At 36.0% G+C, this 19,405-nt stretch overlaps 2 protein-coding genes and 1 long non-coding RNA gene across 11 annotated transcripts in view; 1 reads left to right on the top strand and 2 right to left on the bottom strand.

The window, feature by feature from the left end:
* rpl35 (ribosomal protein L35) overlaps positions 1 to 19,405 on the bottom strand; it is a 657,733-nt gene that overhangs the window by 517,663 nt on the left and 120,665 nt on the right. The window lies entirely within an intron of this gene.
* Positions 5,376 to 7,910, top strand: LOC111194638 (uncharacterized). 2 transcript variants are annotated; one of them, XR_007425037.1, is made up of 4 exons: positions 5,376 to 5,613; positions 6,881 to 7,075; positions 7,166 to 7,242; positions 7,764 to 7,910. It is a non-coding gene; the product is annotated as an uncharacterized LOC111194638 (long non-coding RNA). The 2 variants fall into 2 exon arrangements; XR_007425036.1 differs by lacking the exon at positions 5,376 to 5,613 and having other exon boundaries at positions 6,624 to 7,075.
* LOC125782476 (uncharacterized) lies at positions 11,110 to 13,277 on the bottom strand. The gene is made up of 3 exons (XM_049466673.1): positions 13,141 to 13,277; positions 12,912 to 13,044; positions 11,110 to 11,939 (listed from the first exon to the last, which is right to left on the bottom strand). Exons 1-3 carry the CDS (start codon positions 13,275 to 13,277, stop codon positions 11,187 to 11,189), a joined length of 1,023 nt encoding a protein of 340 aa, XP_049322630.1. The 3' UTR covers positions 11,110 to 11,186.

Here is a 19,405-nt window from a genome sequence, read left to right as displayed (position 1 = left end):
ACTGTCGTTGAGCCAATCAGAATATAGATCGCTCTGTTGTACTAGTCAAAGAGGCTGGAGTTTCAGCCAGAGTGTCAGGCGCGTGTAGAAAGTTCTGAAACACACTCCCCACATTGAACATCTGAGGACAACATCCCCCCCCCCCCCCCCCCCCCTTTGAACACACAAAGACCGGTTGAACATCTGAAGAAGAACTGCGCGCATCAACAACCCACCACCCCCCAATCTCACTCCCATCAAACTTCAAAACTTGAGAGCCCTGGTAACAACATCAGACCTATCAATATCTGGTTGTCTGATTATTTGCCTCATCTTTGAGCCTAGGAACATGCATCCTATCAGTGAGTAGATGCGAGTGACCTTTTTTATGAAACCAGATGACCGCCAGAGTTACTCATCATTTAGGTAGAAACCTAGATGTGTCCAGAGGACAAGAGATGTGACTGTGGCCTCATCTCTGAGTCTAGGTCAGGACCAACAGACAAAATGGAACCAGCCTACAACACAGTCCCACCCAACCCTGACCAAGACACCCCTGGACCACAGCAAAAAAAATCTGGAACAGATCTGTGTTTTCTTTATCTTGTTAACATAAGTAAGAAGTGAGTAAGGAAATCCTTGGGGAAATACACAGTATTACAGCAACAAAGGGATAAATAGCAAGGCACTCAGTACAAAAATCAAACAGCTCAATATATACAATATAAATAAAAAAAAAGGTCAAGAACTTCTAAGATTGTATTTATAAATAATTGCACATTGCCTCTTAGTTGCACAGGGGTAATGAAAAAATATTTAGCATTAAGTTACACTGAATTTTCTTCTGTAAGTGTGTTTATAAAGTCTGCGGTGTTTATCTGGTCAGCTGGAAGCAGTGCTAGTTGTAGAGTCTAGTTAAAACAAAAGCAGGAAGAAAGAACATGCGATACCGCTTGGTTAACATCCTCCTGTCTCCTACCATCTTCACTGGGTCTTGTGGGCTTTCCAGAACAGAGCTTTAAAAAAATAAAGAAACAAAAATAAATGAATCTTCCCTCCCTCTCTAACGAAACACATGTTTGAGGTGTATTTACAAAAGTTATTAAGACAGAACATTAAGGTTAAATAACATATATCCATCTTCAATTACCTTTAACAGTTCATATTTACTCCCAACAGCACAAACAATAAAAGTAGTGGCCAGATGGTTTGGTCTGGGCAGCGTGGTGGTTGAATGGGTCAGGTGTCATGTTGCCTCCATCTGCCTACTCTCCTTATTTTTGTGTATTATCTTTATCTATTTTGTTCTATTCTATTTTTATTGTGTTCTTATTTTTATTTTATTTTATTTTATCTATATTTATCTATTTTAAAAGTTGCTCTTGGGTGTAAAGTGGACCGTGAGTTCACAATTTCGTTCCACCTCATGCACCACATGTGATGCGAATGACAATAATGTCCACATCTAAACTCCACATCTGCCAGCCACTGACGTGCAGACGCTATGGCCCAATGTGCTTGGGCAACTGCCCTTTTGCCGTTCTTGGCTGATATTGCCCTTCCGAGGGAGGGGAAAAAATAATATAGGCAAATATGCTTTCATATTTCAACAAGATTTTCTTTATAATTCGTAATTTTGATTGAAGTTTCGTAAAACAACGTTTTCAGAATCAATCATTCAGATTCAGACACCTCGAGAGATAGGCAAAAGGGAGGGGCGCGGGAGTAGTGGGGGACACGCAGCACGCTTCACCAGAAAAAAAGTTTTTTTTAACTTTTAGTGTGAAAGTACGCTGCTACCCTGTTAACACTTTACACTGCGTACATTTTCACACTGTAATATATTTCAATAAAGACAGTGTGCTTTTTTTGTGGGGGGGTGCCCTGGTGCCCTTTCTTCAGGTTAGAGCAACTGCCCTTCAAGAGTCCTGTGCACGTCCCTGCTGCCAGCGCTTTTTTTGCGAGGCAGGACCAGGATCAATCAGTCAGCTCCTCCCTCACACAGGTAATCTGCAGGAGTGACTGAGACAGAGTGAAGGAGAGCACAAGTATGAGGTAGCTAAGAAAGGGAAGGCAACAAAGAAGAAAAACTCCCTTTATAACATCACTTACCACTGTCTTGTTTTTTCTTTACTTTTTCGTCCTTTCTTTTCTAGCTTCCTGATGGGTAACTGGGGTTGTTACTCTAAAAATATATAACAATTATAATATTGTATAGTATTAAGATTAACAAACACATTTTAATGTCAGATAAATATGATCTAAATAAATATTTTAAAAAAGCAGTTTTTAATTGCATTTATGAAGGGAAATAACAACCGCCCATTCTTCTTTGCAAAATTGTTTTGATTGTTTCAACTACATTGGAGGGTTTTTGAGCATTAACAGGGTCCCATTCCACAGGATCCCAATCAGTCTCCAAAATTTCCATTTTGTTTTTTAAAGCCTTTCAGAAGTGGACTTGTTTGTGTGCTGTTTGTGTAGATGTAACATGACACACACCTTCCAAAAGTACCACTTTTATCTAATCAATCAACAGAATATTTCCCCAAAGTTCTGGGGATCATTAACATTTTTTTTTGTTGTTGTTGTAAGATGGGCTGTGGTGTTTCGTTTTGATCAGTAGTGTTTTTTTTTTTTTGCCTTAGAACAGTATTCTTTCTTATTTTTGAATCATTAACACTGACCCTAACTGAGATAGGTGAGACCGGCAGTTCTTTAAATATTGTTCTGGGTTTTTTGTGACCTCCTGAATAAGTTGTCCATGCCCTTTTGGAGTAATTTCAGAAGGCCAGTCATGGGATGGTTCACTTGTGTTTCAGTGTTTTCTCCATTGGTGAATATCAGCTCTCACTGTAGTCCAGGGGAGTCCCAAAGCCTTAAAAATTACTTTGTGACCTTTGCAGAATAATGTCAATGTCTAACAGTAATCAGGTCTGGTTGTGGCTAGTGAAACTGAATTCAGGTTTCCAAAAAATGTGATGAAAAAAATGTGAAAAAATGTCAATGAAATCATCATTTAAAATCTGTCTTTAGTTTTTACTTAGATTATCTTTGTCTGAACTTTGTTTGTGTAAATTGTAAAAATGTATGACAACAAAGCAAATACATGTACATACAAATCTGTAAGGGGCAAATATTTTTACAATTTTTATATTTTATTGAATACACATTTTATAATAGTGGCTTTACAACAGTGGTCTACCAGGCCTTGGACAGTTGTTACGGCCAAATTGTTTTGTACTGTAGTTTTAGAAACACATTTTGATCCCGCAAGCAAAGAAGCAGAGCGTGGTCTCAGAACAATGGACTGACCACCCCAGAATCTTGGTGAGGACTTGAGTGGTGAGAAAGAAAAAAGGAATGTGTATCATAAAGTCCCTGTATATACACAAGCTAACCGCTATTTTTTTTCCTTTATTCACTAATTGTTCTTTTTTCCTATTTGCATGGCTCATTTCTAATGTACAGTTTTTATCGCTCAAGGCTTAGCAAAAGATGTACAGGTAACGAGAACAGTTTCTTACGGAGCCCAATCATGCACACGATCAGTGATAACATCAGATCATTTCACAGCTAAACAGTAGATCATTGGTGTGCACATGAACCAGTTGGATTGGTACAACATTTAGCACTCCAACTGCATATATTAGTTTCCTATTTCCTTATATATAACTGAGTTCTTCTCTTTATGGTCTTCGTGCGCTCAGAGAGTGTGAAATCAGAAATGGTAATGCCACAGATGCTTCAGAAACTGACCCCGAATATTAACAAGAAAAATGGATTTTTAATCTTAATCTTAGTTGGTCTTGTTTTTGCGGCTGAGTTTGTTGAGAAGGACTTCATGTGCCCTTGTGAAGAAGTCCTTAGATGGGTGTTTTTCGTATTTTACCTGTTCGTTCCTGCCTTCATCACCTTAACGGTCACATATTGCATTATGTGTGAGCTGTATAAACAGGATTTTGTAAATCAGAAATCTGATGTTGAAAATAAAGGTCAGAAAACTCCTGAAGAAAGACGAGAACAGAGATCCAGCCCGATTGAGAAAACTGACGAGGAGAGTGATGAAGCGGAAGGACCTCGGAATTGCAGATTCTTCTTAAAGTGTTGCATTCCAACTGTCACTTGGATAATCCTGTTCTTCAGTGATGGAAGATTTGTGGCTTGTGTGGTTACAGAGTTAATGGAAGGATATGCTGACAGCAATCCACATCCACCATGGGAATGGTGTCACAAACAACGAAACCTGACCCATGTACAGGAACGTGCAGAGACATCTCATAAATATTCCAAGGTAAACTTGCATATTCTAGAACCAGGTGTGAATTTTGTGATCCTAGGCAAAAGTGTTCAATCAAATCCATAAGTGTTAATATATAGTGTTTATATAATTCTCACTGGGCTACAGTTAATTTAACACAGTCAACAGTGTCAGAAATATAACTATTTCAGTGTTGATCTAGTAACTCTGGTAGTGTTAAAAGAGAAACTCTGATAAGATCTTCTCTAGAGTTCAATTAAAAACAGTCACTGTTGTTTGCAACTTTACAGTGTTTATGTAATTTTCAATCACTAGAGTTAATTTAACACTTGTGTCAAAAGTAATAAATTTCACTTTGTTAGTGCTGATGTTTTAAATCTAGTAGTAAAAAAAACTAAAAACTTTATACTCATCCAACATCAATGACAGTTAACAAATCCATGCTCCTATGAATGAAACATCAAGGGCTTTCATAAAAAACAACACATACTAAAAAAACAATATATCTGTTCTATTAACTGGATTTTTACTGTGGGAAAAATACATATACATATTGTGCTAAATTTAAAGTCTTTTGTTTACAGTGCACCGTAAAAATTAGCTTTTAAAATATCAACTAAAACAAACAATGAAACTGCACCACATACATGGCATGATCTGGTCCATAAGCACATGGAAGTTTGAACGGCTTATGAAACTGCAAACTAGTAACTTTCCCCTTTAGAAACTCTTAAAGCACGGTAATGCTCAATAAAATATTATTTTAGTTAGAACAATACCTATTTATTAGTACCTGTTTACAACCATATATTCTTTGCCATCAATCTGAAACCATTTCCTGGAATAGATACTTTCACTTACTGGAATTTCTATATCTTTGGCCAGCTCTTTACCTCAATTAAAATCTGAAGAGAAAACAAAATCATCTGCGTACACATTTTACGTTGCAAGCTTAACATGATTTTGTGCAATTAATGTTTTTGGTGTGTTCAATGTGCTTTGCCTCAAACCTAGTACTCAATAAATATAAAAGAGAACCAATCTTGCTTATGCACAAAATATGTGTATGTGAAGATAAAATGATGCTTCAGTACTGAACTTCAATTGGGGTCAACGCTGTAAAAAGCAAATGGGCTCTTTGCACAACTACTTCCGCATTCTCGTTAGTGCTGCTCCAGCGTTTCCGGTTTGGCTTTTCCGGTTTTTCACTACAGTCGCAATGGCAGTGTTTTTCAGCCGGTGTTTGCAAGAGCTTCCCAAAATGAACATAAACAACGTTCATCGGATATGTAAGGAGACCAGCAAAGCCCCCACTAGCAAGCTGGAGAAAGGCTTTAAATTATACGCGTCTTCATACGTACACAACTACGAAGGTAAGGATTTTTTTATCTTAATTTTTCTGTTAGACGACACAGGCCAGTGTTAGCTGGGATAGCTAGCTAGCTAGCTAGGTACACTACTGTTAGTTGTGTTAGTTTCTCATGTTAGTGTTAGTGTGTTAGTATCTTCTGTAAGACAAAAATGAAGTCTTATGTTGAAGCTGTTGTTCATGATATTTATTTCTATACCTATATTCCATGTAATGCGTTATATTTACCTTGTTGTGCTAAAATGCTATGTGAATAATGCTAACACAGAGCAACAGCATGAAGACGCTGCTAGTTTGATTAGTTACAAACCAATAATTATCTACCTGATTAATGTACCAACTGTACAGTCATTTTGTATGTTGTTATTCAGTTTCGAATAGGGACAGGCTGTCAGGTGAAGTCAGCGTGAGAGCCTTGTGCTACAGATCCAGGAGGAAGAACGGGTCACCACACAGTTTACGAGTAGGGAGAAAGTGTAGTGATAAAACAGAGGGTTCTGTGTCTATAGCACAGCAGAGTTTAGCATTTATTATACACTTTTAGCTGTTTTGTTCTAAGTGATTTTTTTTGGGAGGGAGCAACATAGATCTGTTGGAATTCAGGAACTAAGTTTGACCCTTTAGGCAGTGTTTTTCAGTCCAGTTTCTTGACCACTCCACACAGTATTAAGCATTTCATGATTCAACATATCTGATCAATTTATGAAGCCACTAGTAAAGTGGCTCATGTAAGTTACCAGAAATAGAGTAAAAAAACTGCTCTAGGAATGTTGGTAAACTAGGGTTTAATCATATGAACTCAACACATTTATGTATTTACCAAATTACCAGCTTTAACTTAGTTAATAAGCTAGAAAAACACAAAACTATTTAGAAAATGGGGTCTCTGTGACTAGGTTGTAGTTTTTTTTTCTTTAAAGTTCAGATGTTCAAATCAGTGTTCACTGTTCTTTTACTAACAATACTAACACAATTTAAGGGTTTTAGTTAAAAACCTAAAAAAATGTTCTTCTAACCAAAACCTACTGTCATAAAATAAGCAAGAGGTTCCATGTTCCATTCTTGGGGTCTGTATGGCATACACATTTTTTGTTTTCTCTTCATTTTAAAACAACTTTTTTGCCCAGCGCGCACCAAACCCAAAACCAAAACTAAATGAATCAAAAGCTAAATATTAGATACCTAAAAATGTGATATGAGATCCCCAGGACTGGTATAGGGAACCCTTGAATTAAGCGAAGTCATTACTAATTTTGCTTTCACTTTTACAGATCAGGCTTCGGGATTCTTCTCCTGTTGTGTTGACACACACATGCTGTTCATGTGTCGCAGGCACTGCTCTTTGCAACCACATAGTGGCTTTGCTTTTCCAAACGGCACATTTTTCTCAGCTCAGTGTGCCAGTAGTCCCCCCTGTACACGGCTGTACTGAAACGGAACAACGCTGGCACAAACCTCGGACAATTGTAAGTTTATAATTGTCATCACACTCGATAAGCTTTCTAATTTAATGCACTGTCTGGACTAATTACAGCATCTTTTGTCTCTCTTATTAGGGTGTAAAGCCAGGACCCATCAACAGCATGGTGATCACCAAACCTGTGCCAAACCGGACATCTCAAGGTGGGGTTAGGTAAGGTGATTCATTTCTTCACAAATCTACTTATTTTACCAGCAGTAATATTTTTTATAGAGTCAAATTTGTTTTACACAAACACAAATAAAATCTGCAATCAATATTTTAATAACAAAAAGGAGAAAGTGTATGTTGCAAATTTCAAACAAAAAAATGTATATAAAATTGTATATTTTAATTTAAATATTTTATTTTAGACTCTTGGACTGAAATCAAATCATAGACTGGGTAAAAAATGCAAAACTGCAAAGAATAATAAAGTAACAAATAAGCTTTAACAATATATACTTAATAAATATATAATTTATTTCTATTTTGAATTTGCAATATACACTTTTCCTTTTGATTATTACATTTTTGATTGCAGATTTTTGTGTAAAACTTTTGGCACCAATTTAACTCCACAACTTTACCTGCTCCACCACACCTGAAATGTAGAAATGTGGAAATGTAGGAATGTATAAATAATAATTTAAATGCTTACAGTTTGGTATTTTTTTCTGTTTATTTTTTTGTAGAAGCGGACTCTACAGAGGCATGGTGGGCCCTTTACCGGACCCATGCATGTTTAGAATTGCAGAGGCTTATGAAAAGTTTGCACTTGAAGACAAGCCACTAGTGACCACCATGGGCATGGGAATAAAGAAGCCAGCTGTTCAGTGTGCTTTTGGTATGGCGCAGGAGGGCAGTGTATTGTCATACCAGCAGCCTGTCTTATGTCGTGCCGTTTTTGACGACTCTTAGGCCACCCTTAAAGGGTAGCCTGGGCTAGCTAAAATGAGCTCTTTAAATTTATCTAGTCATGCATCGGTGTAAAAAGTTCTAAGTTCAAAAGCAATAAGATAAAAATAACAGACGAGTGCCTCGAGTTAATGAAAGGAGAAGACGCAGTTCTTGAAGTTCTAAGATGATCTTTTATTGCTTGAAGTCAGCCAGGTTCAGTCAAGAGAGTTCAGGTCTTCTGATGAGACAATGGTTTTACACACATTTTTATACAGTCTTTGGGTGAACAAAAGGTGGGGGCTTTAGGCTCCACCTTTTACCGTTATATAACCATTTTTCAGTTGAACATAATTGTTCCCAAACATGACCATCTTTAGGGAGGTTTTTCCGGTCACGTCTCTGGGCGCGGTGCCATTTTTCCCATAATTAAACTTAATTGTAATCAAATCAACATGGTATGGTTTTTTTAAAAAGACATGACCTTCACCTGTATAGTTTTCCCGTGAGAGCTGGGCCTATGTGGACATCTGGTTTGGCTAATAAACTTAGAGATGGCGGTTCCTGGGAACTCATCCAATTATTTCCTGGGAACTCATCCAATTATGGTCTGTTATCTATAGCAGCTGTCTCCCGTGCCAGGTACATGTAAACTTGTTACAGAAGGAGCAGACAGAGGATGAGCGAACCTAATGAACTTGCTCATACAAGGCCTGCTGCTCATAACATATGGGGATTCACATCTATCGATCTTCGATATCCTATTTTAGGCCCCACACTTACCATCACGGCACATCACACTGTATCCTGATGCTCCATCATTTCCTCATCTGCCTCTGGAAGACCACCACCTTGATGCACCCACATGTGCTTTTGTGTGCACTGAACAGGAGCTTTTTCACCTGAAAGCTTTGGAGGTGTCACTTAACATGGCTCACCAAATTGAGGCTTCAACTCAGGAGCAGAGTTCCTGTGCTGACTGGCATGTGTTTCGCCAGACTAGAGTGACAGCCTCACGTTTTCGTGAGGTGTGTCATGTCAAAGGGCAAAGCAGAAATGAAGAGAGGTGTAGAGATGGAGTCCGGAGCAGCATCTGAATACTGCAAAATGCTGAATGTTAACTACACTCCATGTGGTCTAGTCATCCACCCAGATGCTCCCTGGCTTGGTGCATCCCCTGATGGTGTTGTATTCGACCCAACTGAATACCCCCAGTTTGGCTTGGTGGAAATAAAATGTCCTAATGTGAAGAACTACATTGACTGTAAGTATCTGCACATGGAGTATGGATGTTCCAAACTAAAGAAGACTCATGCGTATTACTGGCAGATTCAAGGTCAGTTACTGATCACTGGGTTGCAGTGGTGTGATTTCGTGGTGTGCGCTCAGGAAGACATCTTTGTGGAACGAATTTACATGGATGCAGATGTACAGAGGCAAATTCGTGAGAAGACAGACTTTTTTTACTTCTACACATACATGACAAAATACCTGTCAATGAAACGTTAAAATGTAAAAATGAAAACTGAATCTGTTTACACTTGTTACAAATGTTACATGTTTTTATTGTACAAAGTTTACAAAAAATCATACAGAATCTGCACAAACACACCTGAATCACATCATAGGTTTAATATATATGAGGTGTGTCTAAAATAACTGTGGCTTTTAGTACAATCGGCTCTTTTACAGTTTAATATATCGTCGCTGTCCCAAAAAAAAATAAAAAATACTCAATTTTTGTCGATTTTTAGTTTACTACATAATTTGAACAAACAAACAGTTCCTTACACTGTTTCACAATTTATTGTTCAATGGAGCAATAGAAACTCTTTAAAATGACCTGAAAAACTCTTTTTACATTGACTTCTATTGAAAGTTTACAAGTTTTTTTCTCTTTCCTGTACAGTTGCTGTTTTGGAGATAAGTGTTTTTCATTGGACAGCGACGATAAACATTGTGTGAACATAAACTAAATAGTTGGAAATGGAATGTTCTGTATACAATTATCTACTGCTATAGTATAAACATTTTGCACCCATAATAAGTATCTGTTAAATCCTAAAAATTCTTTTTTATACTTATATATTACATTATTCATATATATATATATATATATATATATATATATATATATATCATCTATTATAATATATTCTGTTCTATTTTAATAAATATTATATATTCTATTCTATTTTATATTAAATATTTTATATTATATTAAATATTATATATTATACATTCTATTATATATTCTATTATATAAAATATTATATATATATATATTTTATATTATTCTAGTATATATTCTATTAATTATTCTATATATTCTATTATATATTCTATTAATTGTTCTATATATATATATTCTATTATTTTTTATATTTAATATTCTATATATATTATATATTATTCTATTATATATTATATTAATTGTTCTATATATTCTATATTCTATTCTATTAAATATTCTATTATATTTATATTAAATATTCTATATATATTATATATTATATATTCTATTATATTCTATTCTATTTTATATTAAATATTCTATATTATTCTATTATATTCTATTCTATTTTATATTGAATATTATACATTCTATTATATATTCTATTATATAAAATATTATATATATATATTTTATATTATTCTATTATATATTCTATTAATTATTCTATATATATATATATATTCTATTATTTTTTATATTTAATATTCTATATATATTATATATTATTCTATTATATATTATATATATTATATATTCTATTATATTCTATTCTATTTTATATTAAATATTCTATATTATTCTATTCTATATTCTATTATATTCTATTCTATTTTATATTGAATATTCTATATATTATATATTATATATATTATATATTCTACTATATATTATATTATTATGTATTATATATTCTACTATATATTATATATTAATGTATATATTATTTATTAAATAGTAATTTCTTCAATATATTGAACAGATACTTTATAGGTGCAAAATTGTGAGTTTATATTCTTATTAAATTATATGTTTACTTAATGAAATTGTGCACAAATAAAACAAAAATAATTCTTGCGATGAGTATGTGTGTGTGTGAGTGCTGCAAACTATATACATGTTTTGGTACATTGGCTATTCACATCAGGAGCTGAATCTGAACTGATTCTCTAGAACTATAGAGGAGATGGACTCCCTGGGACTGGAGTTATTTAACCCATGCCTTAACCAGTGCTTTGTTTTGATAATTTGACAAAAGGCATGCCACTGTAAACAACTGGCTAATGTTTACTGTATGGGTAAGAGAAATGACACCATCAAACAACTTGTTTTGTTTGATTCTCCTAATTACACGTTCTACATGTACTCTAAGTCGAGCTATGGATTGGGTTTCAGTAACCTGGTATGCAGGCATCTGGTTTTGCTTTGACAGAAATGGTGGGCAGTACACTTTGCACTTCACACAATCAGTAATGAGAAAGCCCTTGTCAACCATCACTGCCATTCCTTCAGTGAGCAAATTGGCCAACCCTGACTGTTTGAACAGCTCTTTGTCACTCACTGACCCAGCATAAAGTGAGGAGACGAATGTCACAGGACCATGTGGGGCTATGCCAACCAGGCCCTTCATGGTGCAGTGTGACTTGTATGTGGAGTACATCTCACTTTGTAGGAGTGGTGATGATGGTGTCTGGCACCTGAGCTCAGTGCAGTCCAAGATTACCTGAGTATCAGGATAGTCTTTGTATTCAGCAGGGAGATTGTTTTTCACTTCCTCTTGCGACAACCAAATGCACACAGATCCTAGAAGCGTGTAAAGGTAGTTTGTCCACGTTGAAATTATTCTGCTGACTGTGGAAGGATGGATGTTAAAGCGGTGTCCCAAGTCTCTCTCCTTCAGGCCAACAGAGAGATGCACGAGGAAAAGGAAAAATTCATCTACTGGCTGCAGCACCTGCCTCTGTGGGGGTAATATTGTAAAATGTCAAATTAATACAGGGAAATCTCAAGAAATTAGAAAATCTTTGAAAAGTTACTTTATTTCAGTAATTCAGTTCAAAATGTGAAACTCATATTATATAGATGTAATACACACAGAGTGATCTATTTTCAGTGTTTATTTATTTTATTGTTGATGATTATGGCTTACAGCCAATGAAAACCCAGAAATCAGTGTCTCAGAAAATTAGAATATTATATAAGACCAATTGGTACTTTTGGCAGTGTGGGCAGTGAACCAAGTCCTGTTGGAAAATGAAATCTGCATCTCCATAAAAGTTGTCAGCAGAGGGAAGCATGAAGTACTGTAAGATTTTGTGGAGTTGATCCACTGTGTTAGTCTAAAGTCAGTGCAGTTTTGTTTTCCTGGAAAATCTTACAGCACTTCATGCTTTCCTCTGCTGACAAATTTTATGGAGATGCAGATTTCATTTTCCAGCAGGATTTGGCACACTGCAGAAAGTACCAATTGGGTCTTATATAATATTCAAACTTTCTGAGAAACTGATTTTTAGGTTTGATTGGCTGTAAGCCATAATCATCAAAAAATAAAATAAACGCATAAAATAGAGTGCAATACATCTGTATAATATGAGTTTCATATTTTAACTGAATTACTGAAATAAAGTAACTTTTCAAAGACTTTTGAAAAAAATATTTTTTTCATATATATGTATATTATTACATGTACAAACAATCTACTTAAAGCATTTTAAGACGTTCCTGAGGCACAGAGACTGAAGCTGAGACTGCACTGACAGGTGTCATACACCACAACTACTACAACTATTAAGTAAGACTGTACATAAGACAAAATTTATAACATCAGGTAATTTATTCCAAATATTACAGTAACATCATAATATGTTAATCAGGTATCATCAGTTCCTTCAATCCTTCATTAGTTTCTTTGTTACTAAAAAAAGTACCGTACCCCTGACTGTCGTGAATGGGTCACGTCTTCGTTCTTCTTAGCTGCAGCTTTGGCTCTCGAGACCCGAACCATTTTGTGGACGGATGGCTCAATAAGCCACCAAAACGACATCAGGTGGTCATAGCTTGGGAATCTGTAGGCAAAATAAGTATATTTATGTTACGTTTTACGTGTCAACTTGTCAGTGCATTGCTTAAATAGCTAACTAGCTGTGTTTACTACACGTTACCTGGTGTAAAATCGGATGTCCTCGTCGGAGCCGGCGAAACGTTGCAGCCCAAAAGTTGTCTGGACACGTAGTTCTTGTAGCTGATTTCTCAGCTCCTCCACTTCACAGGACAGATCTTCGTTTTCAGCACAAGACATGTCTAGCGATGATGGCTCAGGAGCAGAACAATAATCGTGATCCATTGTAAGATCAGCTGGTGGATCATCAAGGCAGGTAGGTTCAGCTGGCCTTTCTCTTCTCTCCCATACACTTAGCCTTGGAGCCTGTGTGCTGTAGTCGTTCCATTGAAAAAGCAGTGGCACTGCATCCTTTGCCAATCTTCTCCGACCTTCTGGCGTTTTTGGGTCTACCAGGTGGTCTGGTATGAAGTGTCTGCTGCAGACCTTTGTATGCGCTGAAATGGTAAAGTGGTCCTTGCGGATGTTTATCAGCCACTGTGTCCTTAGATCATTTTGAGCCGGGAAGCTATGAAAGCTTATGGTTCCATTAAATTTAGCAGACGCTGTGCAAAAAGGAACACAACAGTGCTCTGTATATTGTTTTTGCTGTTTCTGAAAATGTTCCGACTTGAAAACTTTACGACGGACACTCATTTTGAACTCAGACTAGCAAAAGTAGGAGGTTTTGTGTATGCCGGCGAATGTAAACAATACAACCGGAAGCATCCGAGCCGTATTATTTAAAAGCGGAAATGCGTCAGAGCCCAGAGTGCAAGGAGCGCATTATGGGTTTATTGTTTGCAACAAGAGAAGCAAAAGATTCCAGTTTCAATTCTCAGGTGGTACCAAATGTCCAAAGATTAATGGAGTGTTTTTAGCAAGGCACATAATTGGAACTGAATTTAGTCCTAAACAGTTTCCACTGCTCTAAAAATTCTTTTTTTTGGGGTGTTTTTTACACACCAGGTATCTATATTCAAATCTGTGAAAGTAGATCAAGGTTTGAGATAAAATTCTCCTTCTAATACCTGAATAACTGATTGAGCTCATACTGAGCCACTCAGTATGCATGATATCAAATGAAAAATTGTTTCAAACATGCAAAACTGCAATGCGTTCAATGATTAATATCTTTTAACACCATACACAGTGTTAATTAACTTAATTAACTTAAGTTGTGGGTTTCACAGTTCATTTAAAAACTTGCCTTTTCATGCTATACAACTCTTGATGTAAATGGTCACAAACAGCAGAAAAATTGCCCACTGGAGGACAAAGAGAATGGCATGCATTGCCAAATGATCTCCTGTTATTTCCACTGAATATATGTAAATACATTCCAACTACTTTCAAGCTTTTTAAGGTCTGAAATCAAAGGCTGCAGAATCAGATCTAATCCGTATTTTTTAGGTCTTTTTTAGGTCTTTTTTAGGCAGTGAAACAGAGACAATAAATGCATATTGTTACGTCTAGCGCTGAAAGTGCTCCTATATCTCCCACACTCAGCTCTTCCTGTGATCCCAAGTCTCCGGCCCAGGATGCACCACACACTGACATCACACCCAATCATACCATACATGTCAAGTCTCCCGTTTTGGCCGCGATACTACTGTATTTTACTCCTTTTCCCGCCGTCCTCCCGTATTAGTATTTTCCCGTACATTTCCCGTATTCTATTGAAATTTAAAAAACGTTATTATTGAGGCGACTGACCGCTGTGTGTGCCGGTTCAAGAAGAAAGTCCCGCCTCTCAGGAGAAACAGCCAATCAGCTTGCGGATGAGGGTCAGTGTGTGGAAGCCCCGCCCCCCTCCTCGCTGTGAGTTCAGGCAGCTAGTCGGAGCAGCTGATGTTAAACAGATCTGGATATTCAGAGATTTTTCTAAAAGAAAGATAACGGAGTTAAACATGTAAACTGTGATGAGATTGTTTCAGATAGCTGCTTAAAAAGACTCTTCTCTGAATCAAAACACACAGATGAAACCCACTGTGTGGTTAATAAAATACAGCTTGTGACTCATTCAGCTTAACTTTAAAATTAGGTAGATAGATGGTCAGGGATTGAGAAAAATCTATATATATATATATATATATATATATATATATATATATATATATAATGTTCAACCTGCCCTGATGTACCAGATCAGCCAATAACTATATTGTATAAAATAGTGCATTCCTGCCAAAAAAGTTTATTTAGGCTGTATTATAAGAACATGCCTTTTGGTTGTTAGAAATGTTTTACAGAATTATATGTTTTACATATTTAAATGAGGAAGGGAATGTGTGATGTCAAATGGAAACCACATGCTTAATTAATAAATTAATTACTGGTATATTCATATAGTGTACAAAGCCTTCATTACCCTCATATTCATTCATTCGTACACTCATTAGTTAATGGTGAGGAGTTTAACCTTGAAGTTATTAATGTGTTTGTTCCTGCTTCATCCTTACTTACTGATGAGTTCATCCTTAATGAATGCCTTATTTAATGTCATGACATGTACCCTTATTATAAAGAGTTACCAAAATTACATATGTAGGAATGTACACTACATTTCAGTGTCAACAAATGTAGACCTATTACATTCTGATAATCTAATTGTAGTTTGTAAGTGGTACACAGGTTGTTATTTTAGATTTATTGTAAAGCTGTCTTAAAATGTAAGGGATACTGAACCTTGGTTGGGCTAGTAGGATGGCTCGAAGCGGGCGGCGGGAAATATCCCTTATTTTTAAATCCAAAACTTGACAGGTATGCACCCAATCCCGATCACATGACACAGCACATGACACTTCCAGGAAGCAGATCACCGGAATTCTAATCGGCTGTGATAGGCCCTATTTAAGGGGCTCAGTTCTACCTGTCCTATTATTGACAGTTTATCCTTGTACAATGCATTTTCTTGCCTGTATTTTTGATCTCTTGTTTTTGACCCTGCTTTGTATTTTTCCAACCTTGATTACTGCCTGTGGACTGTTTCCCATTTCTGTTATGCTATATCATTAATACTGCTGTTTACTGGTATTGACCTTGCTTTTGTTTGACCATCCCTCTGCCTTATACTTTTGTAAATAAAGTATTTTTCGATTTACATCTGAACGTGTCTGCACGAGTTCTGCCCCACCATGACAGAGTATTCAGCCATACATTTAAATCAGATAGCAGATGTCGAGCTAATTAAGTCCACAGAACTGCCTCTCACTGGATATTTTCTCTTTTTTGGACCATTGTCTGTAAATCCTAACAATGATTGTGCGTTAAAATTCCAGTAGATCAGCAGTTTCTGAAATACTCAGACCAGCCCGTCTGGCACCAACAACCATGCCACGTTCAAAATCACTTAAATCACCTTTCTTCCTCATTCTGATGCTCGGTCTGTACTGCAGCAGATCGTCTTGGCCATGCCTACATGCCTAAATGCATTGAGTTGCTGCCATGTGACTGGCTGATTCAACATTTGCGCTAATGAGCAGTTGGACAGGTGTACCTAATAAAGTGACTGGTGAGTGTATATTTATACACATCCAAAGTTGTGTGAATTAATGTTCTGATGTTGTCTTGTGTTCCAGGTGGTTGGGTTTGTTTGTCTGTTCCTTGTCTCGGCTATGATACTGATTTATAAATGTCATGGAACACGCAAAGCCTACAAGCAACAGGTTAGTACTCCAACCAGTGCATGTGTTAACCTGCAGTGGTGAAAACTGTATATTCTAACCATGACACTGTTATTTTAACAGACACACAAACAAACTGCAGAGGAATATGAAGGAATACCCTTGAAGGAATTTGCCAAGGTGGATGAAAGCGGAAATCTACAGATATAAATGCTGACTCAAAAAAACTGAAGAGGACCCTGCAAGAACTCATCCATCCATTACTGTCAGCATTTTATTTTAACACAGTACAACTTTGAGGACTTTTTAAACTGCTAATTCCATGCTTGAAAGTGAAAGTGGAGTGATTTCAGTGTCTGTTCTGGCTAACTATTTAATTGATAGAAACTGTTCTTAGACAGTTGTGCCTCTTTGGAGCTTTTCTTCTAAAACCTCTTAATGTAGCCTACTTTTTAATGAACATTTTAAAATGTAAGTACTTTTTAACATTTAGGAATCATTTTCATCATGCTTGTGTTAGAATATTGTAGTGTAGTCATTGTAAGCAAGCAGCTAGCAAACAGCTTTTACTTTTGTAATTTTAGTAAATATTCTGGTCTGTTCATGGATGAATTGATGGACATGTGTTTTAAATAAAATCATTAAAAAAGTTATATATAGTTATATAGTATATATACACATATTTTTCTGTGAGATTTTTTCTCTTTTTTTCTCTTTATTTTAGAAAAATACATTGGGGATGGGGGGACAGTTCTAGTGATGGGAATACCGGCTCTTTCTAGGGAGTCGGTCCTTCTGGCTCGGCTCACTAAGAAGAGCCGGCTCCTAAGTGGCTCCTTAGATTTGTTTCGTTGCCTAAAGGAATTATGTGTAAACTGAATTACTAGTCTAAAAACATACATTATATGAAATATGGATTATTTATATTACTTTATTTATACAAAAATAAATTGTGAAATGCAAAAACAAAGGCCCATCTCAAGTAAACAAACAGTCCATTCTCTAAATGTGTATATTATTTGTAAATTTGCACCTACTGTATATACACTGAAACAAACAGCACAGAACAACATCAACTTTACTTCACTTTTGAAATACTTTAGAATTCCTAAGAATACAAAATGTCTAAAAACTCTACAAATCTATGATGAGCCTTCACTGGCCTAATAATAATTCTATATTTTTAGGAGATTGTGGAGGCCATGCACTTTTTTTTGTTTACTAGATAATTCCATATGAGTCACTTAAGTGTTTTCATGTCTTTAACATTAATCTACAATATAGAAAGTAATTTAAATACAAAAAAACATTTAATGAAATGATGTGTCCAAATTTTGAATGCTACTATATATCGTCGCTGTCCAATGAAAAACACTTCTCCATTTTTGTCGATTTTTATTTTTTACATAATTTGAACAGACAAACTGTCCCTCACACTGTGCCAAAATTTCTTGATGAACGGACCAATAGAAACTCTTCAAAATGACCTGAAATAAACTCTTTTTACACTGACTTCCATTGAAAGTTTACAAGGTTTTTTTCTCTCTCCTGTAAAGTTGCTGTTTTGGAGATAAGTGTTTTTCATTGGACAGTGACGATATATATTTGCAAGATGACACACCCCAGTATTTGCCCAAATGAACGACCACAAGGTCAGTTAGAAGCCCCTGATTATTAAATATTACCTGCACACCTGCAGAGTCTCTTTTACAATACAATATGAAGGAATTTCTTGATTGCATTCATTGCAGTATTGATGTCAAGAGCTCTACCACTGCTAATCTGGATTTTAATGATTTACACGTGGGTTTAATTCATCAATTCAAATATGCCCAATGGCTACCCGCTATTACAATATAATATAATATAATATAATATAAACCCTGGAAATACCGACAATTTTTTACCCTCAAAATTGGCAGTCTTTAGTGTTTAGGGTGCTGAACTGCAAGCAGAATCCACTTAAGGAGCTACTTTCAGAATAACAACTGGGTCAGGTTCCTCGTTAATTTGCAAGTGAGTTCACGTAGTACTTTAGTTACGTAAAGGTTTGGGATACACTCCTTAATTATTGATCAATATTAAGTATGAGTTAATAAAGTCCTTAGTGTTACAAAGCTTTTGGGAAGCCCACCCCTGGGTAGTATATCTAACTGCACCTTAACAGCCATAAAACTAAAAGATGTGGTTTATAGTTTATAGGCCGAATCACATTCTCAGGACAAACTAGTCTTTCCAAAGTTCATTTGTGACCAGACCTGCCAAAATAACCCACACCAAGATAGCAAATGAACCAGAATCAGTTTTATCTGGACCAAATAGTGAGTTTTTAATCAACCATACCATTTTAATCTGAGCTGCTGCCTTGATTCATTTACCCTTCTAATGGTCCTAAGCATGCAGTATGAGAACTATAATATTTACAGTGGGTTGTGATTATAATAAGAAACTGGATAATGTCTCACAATTTAAATTACAAACAGCTCTGGAAAAAGACCACTTAAAAAAATTAGTTTCTTTGATTTTACCAAATTGAAAACCTCTGGAATATAATCAAGAGGAATATGGATGATCACAAGCCATCAAACCAAACTGAACTGCTTGAATTTTTTGAACCAGGAGTGGCATCAAGATATCCAAAAGCAGTGTGTAAGACTGGTGGAGGAGAACATGCCAAGATGCATGAAACCTGTCATTAAAACC

The sequence above is a fragment of the Astyanax mexicanus genome, chromosome 17, assembly GCF_023375975.1.
Source record: "Astyanax mexicanus isolate ESR-SI-001 chromosome 17, AstMex3_surface, whole genome shotgun sequence".
Classification (NCBI taxonomy): domain Eukaryota; kingdom Metazoa; phylum Chordata; class Actinopteri; order Characiformes; family Acestrorhamphidae; genus Astyanax; species Astyanax mexicanus.
Note: the sequence above shows the minus strand (reverse complement) of the source record. Positions and strands in the feature narration are given on the sequence as shown.

Coding starts and splice junctions, on each gene's coding strand:
- LOC125782476 (XM_049466673.1), bottom strand. CDS start 13,277: ATGTCTTGTGCTGAAAACGAAGATCTGTCCTGTGAAGTGGAGGAGCTG. Junction 13,045..13,140: donor GACATCCGATTTTACACCAG/GTAACGTGTAGT, acceptor TTTTGCCTACAG/ATTCCCAAGCTATGACCACC. Junction 11,940..12,911: donor CCCATTCACGACAGTCAGGG/GTACGGTACTTT, acceptor TTACCCCCACAG/AGGCAGGTGCTGCAGCCAGT.